This window comes from Sapajus apella, unplaced genomic scaffold (genome assembly GCF_009761245.1).
Source record: "Sapajus apella isolate SASKATOON/1434 unplaced genomic scaffold, GSC_monkey_1.0 scaffold48, whole genome shotgun sequence".
Lineage (NCBI taxonomy): Eukaryota > Metazoa > Chordata > Mammalia > Primates > Cebidae > Sapajus > Sapajus apella.
In genome coordinates, this window is record NW_022436988.1 from 8207724 (window position 1) to 8221019 (window position 13296).

Below are 13296 nucleotides of genomic sequence, written 5' to 3' on the forward strand. Positions count from 1 at the left end.
GAGAGAGAGAGAGAGAGAGAGAGAGAGAGAGAGAGAGAGAGAGAGACAGGGAGTGAGGCTGAAGTCACTGAGAGTTACACTGACATCCAGCTGAGTTCGATGTCAGCTGCACCCCCAGGCTTCTCTGGTACAAGAACCAGTGAATTCTCTTTTTGGCTTAAGCTGATTTGACTTGGGTTTTGTCACTGAAAATCAAGAGTCCTGACCACAAGATTTCCCCTTTTGCAGTCAAGAATAATGCCTGTTCTCCTTACACCCAGTGCTGGGGAAATCAACCGAGATCATTTATGTGCAAGTTTTCTGCAAATTGGAAAGTGCTGTTGGAATGGATTGACCTAGGATGTACAGTTGGCTAACAGCAGAGACGGGGCTAAAGCTTGGCTCTTGGGTACTCAAAGCCCAATCCTCTTTCTTGGACAGGGGACTTTGTTTGCACTGGGCACTTCTCAGAAGTGCACCAGGAGTCTCTTCCTTTCCTGGACATGGGCTTGAAGGGATCCCTGTGTTGGGGGCCCAGAGCCCTCTGACCTTCAGAGGTGGGGCCCCATCCAGGGCCTTTGGGCTTTCTAGCCCCTCAGATCAGTCAATCAGCCAGGAGCCAGAAGTTGGCAGCCTTGAGAGCAGCAAGCATTTGACCTGGTCCCAAGGGCCAGCTTCCCACCATATGAGACTAGAGGCCTTGGACCTTCATGGGCACGAAGGTCCATGTGGTACACCGGGCTGCAGTCAGATGTGGTCTGAGCCATCTCTCTGTGTGCCATCCCTCTGATCTACTCAGCTCCTTGGGGAATGAAGAGTGGCTCTTGTTCCTAGGGTCTGGGATGTGGTGCCTAGGGGAGAGGAAAGCCTGAAGAGTTTGGAAAACTCAATTCAGCAAACGTTTGATGAATTGACTCTCAGGATTCTCAGGCAGAAATACCAGATTTCAAGGGGAACATGTGGGGGCAGGGGTGGTGGCGGTATATAAGGAAATGACCCCAATCACCTTTCTATGCTTTCATGGTTCTTGCCCCTGAAACCCAAGTCCCTAAGGCCCTGACATAGTCCTTGAGTGAGATAGAGGAAGAAATATGACATGACAACTTTGACTATGACTGATAGAGGTTTCTAAAGACGGAAAATTGTTTCCCTTTCCCTCTTTATAACCAGGTCAAGTCCAGGGCATTCTCAAGCTCAAAGGCAAGTGGTTCTTAAAGGATTGCAGGAAATGCAGACCTGGAAAGAATAGAGTGACTGCCCGGCCCAAGTCACAGTTAAATATATACAGCTGAGGGAGGCAGAGGTGGGGCAAGGGATAGGGGAGAGGACCCGAGGGTAGAAAGGGCCGAGGGGGTTGTAGATTGAGGCTGTCCCTATAGTGCAGCTACCAAATCATGTCAGCCTGATAGCATTAAACAAACATTTGAATCCTCCAAGTTCCTTTTTTCCCCCTGGATTTCATGCTTAGCAAACAATCTCCTGATTATAATGTGGCTTGGCATCTAGGGCAATACGTGTCTTGTGAGTCTGATTAACATCAGCCTGACTGGAGAGAGGGAGCTTCTCTTGGGTGAGTGAGCAAAACCAGCCCTACAGAGCTGATGGCCACACAATGGACTGCTGTCAGTGCTCTAAAGTAATGACCATCTGTAACCCTCTTGGTGAAGCCCCTTATCCCCTCCTGACTCTATCCCTCTGCCTGCCTACTTTGCTTGGATTTGACTGTAGGCAAATTTCTTAATGTCCCTGCATCTCAGTTTACTCATCTGTAAAATGAGATTAAAATAGGGTTGTTGTAGGATTAAGTGAGTTAAGAGATGCCAAGTGCTTAGAATATTACTCTGCATGCAAGTGCTATCTAAGGGTCTGCTGTAATGATTCAGGCTTCCACAATGCTGGCTGTGACCTTGAGCGAGTCTTTTTTTTTTTTTTTTTTTTTTTTTGGCCAAGTCTTACTCTCTTACCCAGGCTGGAGTGCAATGGTGCAATGGTGTGATCTCAGCCACTGCAATCTCCACTGCCCGGCTTCAAGCAATTCTCCTGCCTCAACCTCGAGAGTAGCTGGGATTAAAGGTGCTTGCCACCATGTCTGGCTAATTTTTGTATTTTTAGTAGAGACAGGGTTTCACCATGCTGGCCAGGCTGGTCTCAAACTCCTGACCTTGTGATCTGCCCATCTAGGCCTCTCAAAGTGCTGGGATTACAGGCTTGAGCCATCACACCCAGCCGTCTGACCTTTGTTTCCTTGTCCTATTAATATGGAGTGAATAGTAACATCTTCTGGAAAAAGCATATGTTAAGTAGCTGTTAAATGCTGCGCAAATAAACCATATGCTTATTTGGATCATTTATTGGGAACAATTGTTAGTCTTACTGGGTCCCTTCAGATTATAGTGCAGAGATGATTTTTAATGTTTCTCACTTGATAACCGAATGAAACCTAAGGTGGGACCCTGAGAAGGAGGAAGAATCTGGGTAAAGGCAAAGGGGAGTTGAAGAGGGAGATTCCAGAGGCTGGAAGCAGGGTGTCTGCCTCATCTGGACTGTGTGCCAGACTTTATTCCCTTCCAAAGTTTATACTGCTTCTCAGTGTGAGCTTGGGGAAGGTGTTACCAGTTCCTGACTCTCCCCTAGTGGTATTGCTCTAATTAATGACAGTTCTGATTTTTAATAAACAGAGTTTCTGGGAGATGGCATGGATGCAAAATCTAAACAGGGGAGGGAGGAGGAAGAGGAGGAGAAATGTTTGCTTTGCTTTTTATTTTTGAGACAGAGTCCCGCTTTGTCGCCCAGGCTGGACTGCAGTGGTACCATCTTGGCTCACTGCAAACTCCGCCTCCCGGGTTCAAGTGATTCTCCTGCTTCAGCCTCCCAAATAGCTGGGATTACAGGTGCCCGCCACCATGCCTGGCGAATTTTTGCATTTTTACTAGAGGCAGAGTTTCGCCATGTTGGCCAGGCTGTTCTCGAACTCCTGATCTCAGGTGATCTGCCCACCTTGGCCTCCCAAAGTGTTGGGATTAGAGGAGCGAGTCATTGCTCCCAGCCTGCTGTGCTTTTAAAAGACTCACAATGGGCCAGGCGTGGTGGCTCACACCTGTAATCCCAGCACTTTGGGAGGCTGAGGCAGGTGGATCACCTGAGCTCAGGAGTTCGAAACCAGCCTGACCAACAAGGTGAAACCCTGTCTCTAAAATAAATAAATAAATAAAAAATGAAAGACTCATAATAAAAGAGAAGGGGAGACAGAGAACAAAAACGGATGATCACTGGCCCTGCCTTCGGCTCATGAGAGGAAGGAGACATATGTGTGTGTGTGCGTATGTGTGCGTGTGGTGTGTGTGGTGGTGGTGGGGGGGGGGGGGTGGTGGTGGTGGCCGGGGCAGAGGGCTAACAAGCAAGAGAAATTTTGAACTTAAAATGGTTTAAGGTACCTAAAAGCATGTGCATTTGCAGCCACAAATGATGAGATAACACCCTCATGCTGATGGGTAGAAGCTGTCTGCTAATAAGCAAACGAGAAGGTGGTAATAAGGACATGAGAAGGGAGGGAGCCAACTTTGGCATCAAGGTCAGGGAAATAGGAACCATGTGCTAGGGGAATGCTTGAGTCCTGCACGTCTCAAGCTACTATCACTGCACCACTCAGGACCTTGCTCCCTTCAGGAGCAGGGTGAGGTCTGGTGTCATCAGCTAGGGGTTAAGATTTTCCAGATCTGTTTGCTTGGAGCTGTCTCTGTTGGCCCCAGAAAACCTCCTCTGGTTAACGAATGGGAGGATGTCCAGGGCCGCACCCAGCTGGAAACTGCATTGCCTGCATGAGTTAACAAGGAGCTGTGATCTCCATCCCACTTGCAGTCTCTAGGGACTGTTTCTTTTGCCTGAGAAGAGGGGGAAGGAAGCAAGAAGCGTATTGGGATAAGTTTAGAGCCACTTCAGATGCCCACTTGAACAATTCCCCAGCCTTGTGCTCACCTCTGGCTGTTTACTTCCACCCAGCAAGGCGGAGTTTCCTGCCCTGAGAATGAAGGAAGTCCCTCCCCAGAACAGCTTATACGAGGAAATATTAGGGCACCAACACGAGTGAATCTCAGATGTTTTCTCACAAAAGGCTCTAGGGACGACAAATTAAAGGGAAGGGTGCTTAGGAGAGGAAAGCCTGAGAGTTTGGAAAATGACTTTGAGGCACTGGACTGAGTCACCATCATTTCCTGCTGAGGTTTTCCTAAGGGAACCAGCAGGTACCACTCCCTTCACCAGCTGCCTGCTCTGAGATCTGGGCAGTACCGACCCATTAGCCAAAGGAGTCCCAGACGGCTCCAGATTGCCAGTGACGTAATATACATTTCATTTGTTTCCGTAAGCCTTCAGAGCAAGCAAGACAGAAAAACAAGTCAGTGGAAATATTATACAGGGAGCTGCTAGCTTTTCTTGGCTTTCTTGTTTGTTCCTGAGTTGACAATAGAAATCTTTTGAGTATTGGAGCTAGTGCACTTTGAAAACAAAATCTCTTTACTCACAAGGCGTGGATTTTTTTGTGGATTTGGACTCTTTGAGGACAAATTTGCATACCATAATCATTGTTTTATTGAAAAAAATAAAAGCAGCACCTGTGGGATAGATAATGGGAGAGGAAGACAGAATGGCGAGTGTGGCCTTTTGCTGTTTTATTTATCTTTCCCTTGTACAATTTTCTGGCAGGGAAGGACAGTGCTGTTGTATCTAGACCTTTCCCCAGGATCAATGGGCGACAGCCTGAGGCCGGGGGAGAGAGCTGGCTGGTGTGTAGAACTCTGTCTCTCCTAGACGCTAACTTTATTTTTTAATTTTAATTTTAATTTTTTTTTGTGGGGGACAGAGTCTGGCTCTGTCACCCAGGCTGGAGTGCAGTGGTGCGATCTCAGCTCACTACAACCTCTGCCTCCTGAGTTCAAGCGATTCTCCTGCCTCAGTCTCCTGAGTAGCTGGGATTATAGGAATGCACCACCAAGCTCAGCTAATTTTTGTATTTTTAGTAGAGACGGGGTTTCACCATGTTGGCCAGGCTAATCTTGCACTCCTGACCTTGTGATCCACCCACTTTGGCCTCCCAAAGTGCTGGGATTACAGGCGTGAGCCACCGTGTCCGGCCTGGATATTAACTGTAATCAGAGGCCGTAAATGAGAGAGGACATTTCAAATGGAGTCAGACACGACCTTTTCTTCCTGGGTCATTCCCCTGCATCTTCCCGTATCTTTCTTAGGACACTTCCAAGACTATGCAGGAGTGTAGCCATTTGTGTACATGCATTCTAGGCCACAAGCTTAGTGAAGCTGGGCACCATTTTGCATCTATGTTCTCTATAACGACCAGGCTAATTCTTTACACTTTGGAAATGTCCATTGCGTGTTTGCTGAATGAATCAATGAGGCATGTGGACTTTTGAGGGACATAGAAATTACGAGATGGGTAGTAGAAAAAGGAAGTGAAGGACAAGCACAAGAGATGGGCGAGAGTGGCAGAGTTACCTACTTGCCTTTTCCTTTCACCCAGAAGAGGTGTTAGAGCCGTCGGAGGAAACGAAAATACTTTTTTTCTCTCTTTTTTTTTGAGACGGTGTCTCGCACTGTTGAATGGGAGTGCAGTGGCGCAATCTCGGCTCACTGCAACCTCCACCTCCCGGGTTCACTCAGTTCTCCTGCCTCAGCCTCCTGAGTAGCTGGGATTACAGGTGCACACCACCATGCCTGGCTAATGGTTTGTATTTTTTGAGATGGAGTCTTGTTCTGTTGCCAGGCTGGAGAACAGTGGCACAGTCTCGGCTCACTGCAAATTCTGCCTCCCGGGTTCAAGAGATTCTTCCGCCTCAGCCTCCCAAATAACTGGGACCACAGGCACGTGTCAAAAGCCCAGCTAAGTTTTATATTTTTAGTAGAGACGGGGTTTCACCATGTTGGCCAGGATGGTCTCCATTTCTTGACCTCATGATCCACCCACCTCGGCCTCCCAAAGTGCTGGGATTATAGGCGTGAGCCACTGCGCCAGGTGGAAACAGAAATGTTTTGGAAGACAGGGACCTGGTAATCCCTTTTCACCCAACAAGAACCAAGCCCTGGATGAATAGATGAGTAGCCCACGTTTTTCTGCCCCCTCTCCCTGGTCTTTCTGAGACTGACTTTGCCCTGGGAATTGTTTGTCCCTCTGGAAGTTAGACTGGTATGTGGGTGTTCCTCAGAGCCCTGGTGATGGGGAATTAGGAAGCAAGTGCTTGAACTAAAGCCCTTTGTCCTAATTCACTGATATCTGGGGCAAAAGCTTGCCCCTCTCTGTGAAAATGAAATGAAAATCTTTTTATTTTCCTAGAGCTCAAGGTCAGACCCCAGCACAGTAGGGACCCAAGCCGTGCACTGTTCCTAAGTCCTAACTCATACCATTGCCCTGGAGGCTCTTGAAGCTGGTAGCTAGAGAGAACAGAGAGTTCTCAGAGGAAAAGAGCAGCCAGGTTGCTCAATTGTTTTAAATTATTTAGTTGCATCAAATATTCAGATTGGTGGCAATAGCAACTCTATTTAAAAACTCTAAGCACGTGATGGATGAACTCAATGTTTTCAGACAGTTATCGGCTTCCAGCCCACCCTCCAGGAATCTTCTAAGAGTCACCTGGGCTTGCCTGGGTCAGCCTCCAACTACGGGGACCAGCTGAACTGCAAGAGCTACACAATGCCAATGAAGATATTTGGCGTATGTTTTTCATGTAAAGGAATTTCATCATGTCCCATACATCACCTCCTAGAGAAAAAAGATATTCAGCTTAGGAAGTCAGAACTGGGATGTTTGTATAGAAGGCATGCTTTTCGTGTAGGTGGGTTGTGTGATTTTGTTTCCATGGGCTCATGCCTGTGAAATATGCAGTGTGTGTTTTTCTGAGGTTTTCTGTGTATGAAGCTGCTGCTCTTCTCACAAAGCTCATCATTTTAGGCGAGACTGAATGTGACACTCACTGAAGTTGCTTTGGAGCCCAAGATGCATGCTCTAATACAACCACTATTATTGAATGCTTCCTACATTCCAGAGATTTTATCTATATGCTTTACATTATATTAGATAACATCTTTACTCAAAAATAATAAGGCAGGTATTATCACTCCTATTTTATAACTAAGAAAAGTAAGACTCACAGATATTGTCCAAAGTCACATCAAGGTTCAGCTTATTTCAAGCCTGGAGTTTTGTTTCATCATACAACAATATCTATCCTCTGGCAAGTTTCTAGGACTACCCTACATAACATCTGCTGTGCTGTCAAAACGTGAGATGATACTTCTTCCTCTATAATGATAATCTCTGGGGGAGGGTGTGTGGCAACGGGAATGTAGGAGGGGAGCTCTTTGTCTGCTCTTTGGAAGCAGACAAAGGTCTATTTCTTCCTTTTGGTAGTGGTTTCACAGGTATGTTCACTTTGTGATAAATCACCGGGTGGATACATAAGATTCAGGATTTTTTGTTGTTATATTTCTTTTTTTTTTTTTTTTTTTTTGAGATGGAGTCTTGCTCTGTCACCGAAGCAGGAGTGCAATGGCATGACCTTGGCTCACTGCAGTCTTCACCTCCTGGGTTCAAGCTATTCTCCTGGGTCAGTCTCCCTAGTAGCTGAGATTACAGGAGTGTGTTACCATGCCTGGCTGATATTTATATTTTTAGTAGAGACAAAGTTTTGCCATGTTGGCCAGGCTGGTCTCGAACTCCTGATCTCAAGTGATCTTCCTGGCCTCAGCTTCCCAAAGTGGTGTTTGTTATATGTCAATAACAGGTTTATTTAAAAAATTATTTCTCCATGCTGGGTTTGGTGGCTCAAACCTATAACGCCAGCATTTTGGGAGGCTGAGTGGGCAGATCTCTTGAGGCCAGGAGTTTGAGACCAGCCTGGCCAACATGGTGTAATGCCATCTCTACAAAACAACAACAACAACAAAAATAGCAGACATGGTGGCACATGCCTGCAGTTCCAGCTACCGGGGAGGCTGAGATGGGAGGATAACCTGAGCCTAGAAGGCAGAGGTTGCAGTGAGCTGAGATCACACCACTGCATTCCAGCCTGGGTGACAGAGTGAGATCCCACCTCAAAAAACCTCATTTATCCTAGCAGTTAATGTTGGAGGGGAGCCCTGCTTTTCATGGAAAATAGGCACTGATTAGTCAATGGGAACTCCTTGGACTCTACCATATAGTAATTTTTTAAATAATGCAAATAAGTTGTTGCCCTCCCTCTTTATAAAAGGAGTTTTAAGTGGATCACAATAAAACATCACACACAATTATAAAGTAATATTAGGAGGAGGTTGTTAGCACTATCTAAGTAGAAAAACTTTCCTTACATACATATGTCAGTCTGCTGGGCACCGCAGGAGGTTAAGGGTGGCTACTGTTCCCAAGGTACTCACACAGCCAAGCTGATGACACTGAGCCTTTACTAGTAGTAAATAGACACTTGTCTTTAAATATATTGGAATTTGTTGAGATGGGTTTCCACTCTCAATTTGGTGATCAATAAACTCAAAGAAAGTAAAAGTTTTCATGGACTACATCCTACATTTCATGTGTGGATAATTGAAATGGAAAATACCACATCTGATCAATATTTTGAATAATCTGAGCTCCCAATCTTAACACTTTCAGAATGATTATTTATACCTTTTTAAGATGGTATAAACTTGGAGAGACCCACAGATCTAGTCACCAAGACAATTTGGTCATTGATTTGTAATTATGTTCCTCTGCTTGCATGATTTTTTTTTTTTTTTGAGGCAAGGTCTTGCTTTGTTGCCCAGGCTAGAGTGCAGTGGTGGGATCTTGGCACACTGCAGCCTCTGACTCCCAGATTCAAGCAATTCTCCTGCCTCAGCCTCCCAAGTAGTTGGGATCACAGGTGCACACCACCACACCCAGCTAATTTTTGTATTTTCAGTAGAGACAAGGTTTTACCATGTTTGCCAGGCTAGTCTCTTACTCTTGACCTGAAGTGATCCACCTGCCTTGGCCTCCCAAAGTGCTGGGATTACAGGTGTGAACCACCACGCTCTGCCTTGCATTCACTTTTTACTGGGTGAGATTTACAACATCAAATAGCACAGAACTTCTTCTAGTTTACTTCAAACTGTGATGGCTCTAAAACTTCTATACTGGAGGAAGTTGCTGTACATATTTCTCCTTCTCTATATCCCAGGAAATCAGAGACCTGGAGGGAGAAGACACATGGGCTGTCAAATCTACAGACCTCCTTCCTTCAATAGCTGATTTTCTTTCTTTTGTGTCAGAAGCAGGCAGCATAGGACAGAGCCATGCATCTAAAACTTTATTGGGCATATTTATTCCTAGATATCTTGTTAAAACGAAGATTCAGTTTCAGCTAGTCTAGGGTCAGGGCTGAGATTCTATTTTCTATTGTAATAAGTTCCCAGGTAATGCCAATGCTGCTGGTCCATGGACTGTACACTTTGATGAGAAGTTTAGTAAGGATATAGAGGAAAGAATACTGGCCAGGTGTTGTGGCTCACACCTGTAATCCCAGCACTTTGGGAGGCCAAGGTGGGCAGATCATGAGGTCAGGAGATTGAGACCAAGCTGGCCAACATGGTGAAACCCTGTCTCTACTAAAAATATAAAAAATTAGCTGGGCGTGGTGGAGCACAGCTGTGGCCCCAGCTACTTAGGAGTCTGAGGCAGGAGAATCACTTGAACCCAGAAGGCAGAGGTTTCAGTGAGCCCAGATCACACAACTGCACTCCAGCCTGGTGACAGAACAAGACTCCATCTCAAAAAAACAAAAACAAAAACAAAAACAGAAAACCCCCAAAAAACCAAAACAAAAAACACTACACATGGAGTAGTAATTTCTGGCTTTTAGAAGCAGCTCTGCCATTTACCAGCTTGCTTTCTTGGACAAGTCATTTTGCGTCTCTGGATTTTAATTTCCTTAAATATAAACTGTATGATAGAGGAGGAGTTTGGGCTAGGTTATTTCAAAGCTTGCATTCATAGACTCTTCAAAGTGATGTTTTGAATAAGAAACTCCACCCATAGGGTCACATACAGCCTTTTAAGTGACTAACAGGTGAACTGGCATTATCAAAGCAGAAAATATAAGGGCTGGATCAGGAAGGCATGACTAGGTCAGATAAAGGAAAGGTGAGCCATAATAACTTCTTATGACAAATATAAGGCTTTGATTCTTTCAGAGTGATGGATTTTGAATTAAAATTGTTATCCTGAGAGAGGCTACTATTTTTCTCAACAACCGTCTTAAGGGGGGACCTGCATTAGTGACAACTGAGTTGCATAAGAAACTTCAGTGAAGGAAGCAATGGATGTGTTAGAACTTTGAAATAAGCAAATGCTTACAGGGGCTATGAGTGAGTCATGGCTGGAGAGAAGCGTTCTGGAGCCATGAGGGAGTCTGGTTTGAAAATAGCAGTTCATCTCTGCTGCAAACCATTTCTCTAATTTCAGTCAAGTTGGCCAGGAATTCGGGTCTTTGGCCACTGCTAGCAGACGTAACACGGACAAATGCAATCTCCTACAGGGGTTAGGAGGGCAAAGGTGACAGGGGGCATACAGGGGCATAAATAGGCAAGGAGAAGGAGGGGGTGAAAAAGGAACACAGATGACTTAAATGAATGAATGAAGCTTCTGACCATCTGAGCCTCTGGCGGCAGCCTTTCCCCAAGAGCTCACACATCTCTATTTTGAGCAGCAAACAGAATCAGACAGAAAGGGTTCCCCAGACTCGCAGATACAAGCTAGTTTCTCATTACATCCCAAAGCAACGTCAGGGAAGTGGAGAAAACTCCTGGTGCTGGCCCCTCTCCCAGCGTTAGGTTGGGAGAATCCAGGAAATATTTACCTTATGCAGGACGTGCTCGTTGAAGTCAGGGCCAGCTCCTCCCTGGTAGGAATCGGGTCTCTGCAGGTCCATGCCCGGCTTGGAGCTCGCCGCTCCGGCTCTCCCTGCGCTCTGCGTCAGCGCTTGCAGGACCTGGGTCCGAGCTCCGCTGGGTGCGGCAGGCTCGGGTCTGAGCCCTGCGGGCCCGGCCGCATCCGTGTTCAGCACTGGACAGTTCCCCGCAGTGGCCGCGGCGCGGTACCAGGCGGGCGGGCGGGCGGGCGGCCGCGCTCTTCCAGGGCCGAGCGTTTCAGCACCACGAACAGCGACTCCGCTGCAGTGCACCTGGGACCAGAGTTCTGAGAGCCTGTGCGCTCCAGTCCCCGCGTTTTAGGACTCCAGGATGCTGGCCGGTACGCAAGATTTGAGTCCAGCTGGTGATCCCTGCGTATTTCATTCAGCTGCCGAACTCCGGAGGCTCAGCGATCCGGCTGCGTTCTCAGGGCATTGCGGTCCCGGGAGCTCACCGTTCCTGATTCCCGGCGAATGGGCATCTCCGTCACCACGCAGCTCAGCGCCGCGCAGCTGTCCTCACATGTTTGCAGAGGCGAAGTCCTGCGGCGCTGGCGGCGCTGCTGTTTTTGTCCCTGGACAATTCTCTCCAGGATGTATGAGATAAGCAGAGGTTCTAAGGCCGAGGTCGACAGACGCTGGGTCTTAGATGTACCGGAAGTCCCCGAAATACGCAAAATTACCTGCCTTTTCCTAGGGAGAAGGTCCAGAGCTTTAATCGCACTCTCTCCAGTACACGTGACCCCAGAAGGTAAGAACGATGGACTCAGGAGAGGCAGTTGGTGGTTTGGTTAGGAACACAGGCCCCAGAATTCAAATCTTGGCTCTGAAAATTATTAGTTGTGTAACCCTGAGCAAATTACTCAATCTCTCCTAAGTGTCCACAAAATGGAGATAATATTATAATCGTACTTGCCTCATGGTTTTGTTCTGAGGATTTAATGAGTTAATTCACGTGAAAAGCCTAGAACAATGCCTGGCATGTACTAAGAACTCAATAAGTGTGAGCTACCATGCTCTCTGGGAAGGAGATGGAGAGTGGCTACTCCCCCTAAACATCAGGGGAGTTCTTCTGCTGGGATCTTCGATTGGCAAAATCGCATCATCGCCTGGAATATGAGAGTATGAGGGTGACCACCATGGGAACTGGAGGCTGAGGTTGTGGTGTGTGGGGTTATTGTAAGATTACTAAGGACAAGTCCTAGTACCACCTACCGGTCCGTGGAGTCAGCATCAACATGGAAGGAAAGAGCCAGGCTTAGGGTTAAAAGAGTACATTTTACTCCTGGGTTTCACTCCTTTTTGACTGAGTTGTGTGAGCCAGATCACTCATGTTTCATGGCATTACTTCTGTTTTCTCATCTGCAAAATAGGTGATCTATGCCCACTTGACTGGGTTTGGGGGAAGAGGGAGACAATGTATGTGAAAAGTCTTCCTTTTCTTTTAAATTGTAAAGCAAATTTCATTTATAAGGTATTATTATTGCTGGAATCACTATATTGTAGATACTCAATGGATATTAATTAAATGAACAAAGCTAGGGAACCAATGTGTTGTTTTATGAGCTTCTCACTGGGCCTACATTACATACCATCCAACGGTTGGGGTTCTTAATGTGAGGTGAATAAATGGATGTTAGGGGAACTTTGGAACATTGATAACATTACACAAAGTTTTGCTTCTGTGCCTTTTTCTGGGGGAGAATAAATCTCCAGAAGAAGAAATGAATCCCACAGATTTCATTAAGTTCTCAAAGTTGTCTGTACTAAAAAAAAGTACAGAAAGAATACCTTAGGCTCTTTCATCTCAACTTTCTCCTGAGCTTCCTCACCAACGCTGACTACTATAGATAAGAAGGTTCTACAGCCTTTGCCTGGAACCTCACATTACTTGGAAGGGTCATTCCTTGGAAGGGTCATTCCTCAGGGTCTGGTTTGGAGTTCGGAAGGTTCAGAAACATTATTTCATCTGTTTGTTCAGGATTATAGAGCAAATAGCAGAGGATCCTCAACCAATCTAGAGTTGATGATGGAAGATTTCCATGAGAAATGATGTTTAAACTGAGATCTGAAGGAAAAGTGGGCATTAGTCAAAGAGGGTGGTAGCAGTGGGGTGATTCCAGGCAAGGCAATCAGCACATACAAAGGCTTTAAGGTATGAAAAGCTGAGAAAAGACCAATGTGGCTGGAGTCCTGAGGAAGAGGGGAGGGGGATAATGAGAGACCCAGTCTAGAGAGGTAGGTAAGGACCACATCATGTGGGTCATGTTAAGGGTTTTGAACCTCATTCTAAGAGCAATGTGAAGCCATTGAAGGACTTTAAGTAGGGAAATGACATGGCTAGATTTGGGTTTCAAAGATACTACTTTGGCTACAGTATAGAGAA

General features: G+C 46.2%; 1 protein-coding gene across 6 annotated transcripts in view; it reads right to left on the minus strand.

Moving 5' to 3' along the window:
• The window catches only part of RAB37 (RAB37, member RAS oncogene family), a 70598-nt gene extending 57886 nt beyond the window's left edge, over positions 1 to 12712 (minus strand). For 2 of the 6 annotated variants that reach the window (XM_032241811.1, XM_032241806.1), the window contains exon 1: positions 10860 to 12708. In XM_032241811.1, the coding sequence (XP_032097702.1) occupies positions 10860 to 10931 (72 nt within the window). In that variant the 5' untranslated portion in view covers positions 10932 to 12708. Of the gene's footprint in view, positions 1 to 10859 lie in introns of all 6 variants that reach the window. The other 4 variants (XM_032241807.1, XM_032241810.1, XM_032241808.1 and 1 more) reach the window with 4 other exon arrangements.
• Positions 12713 to 13296: the final 584 nt, after the last annotated feature.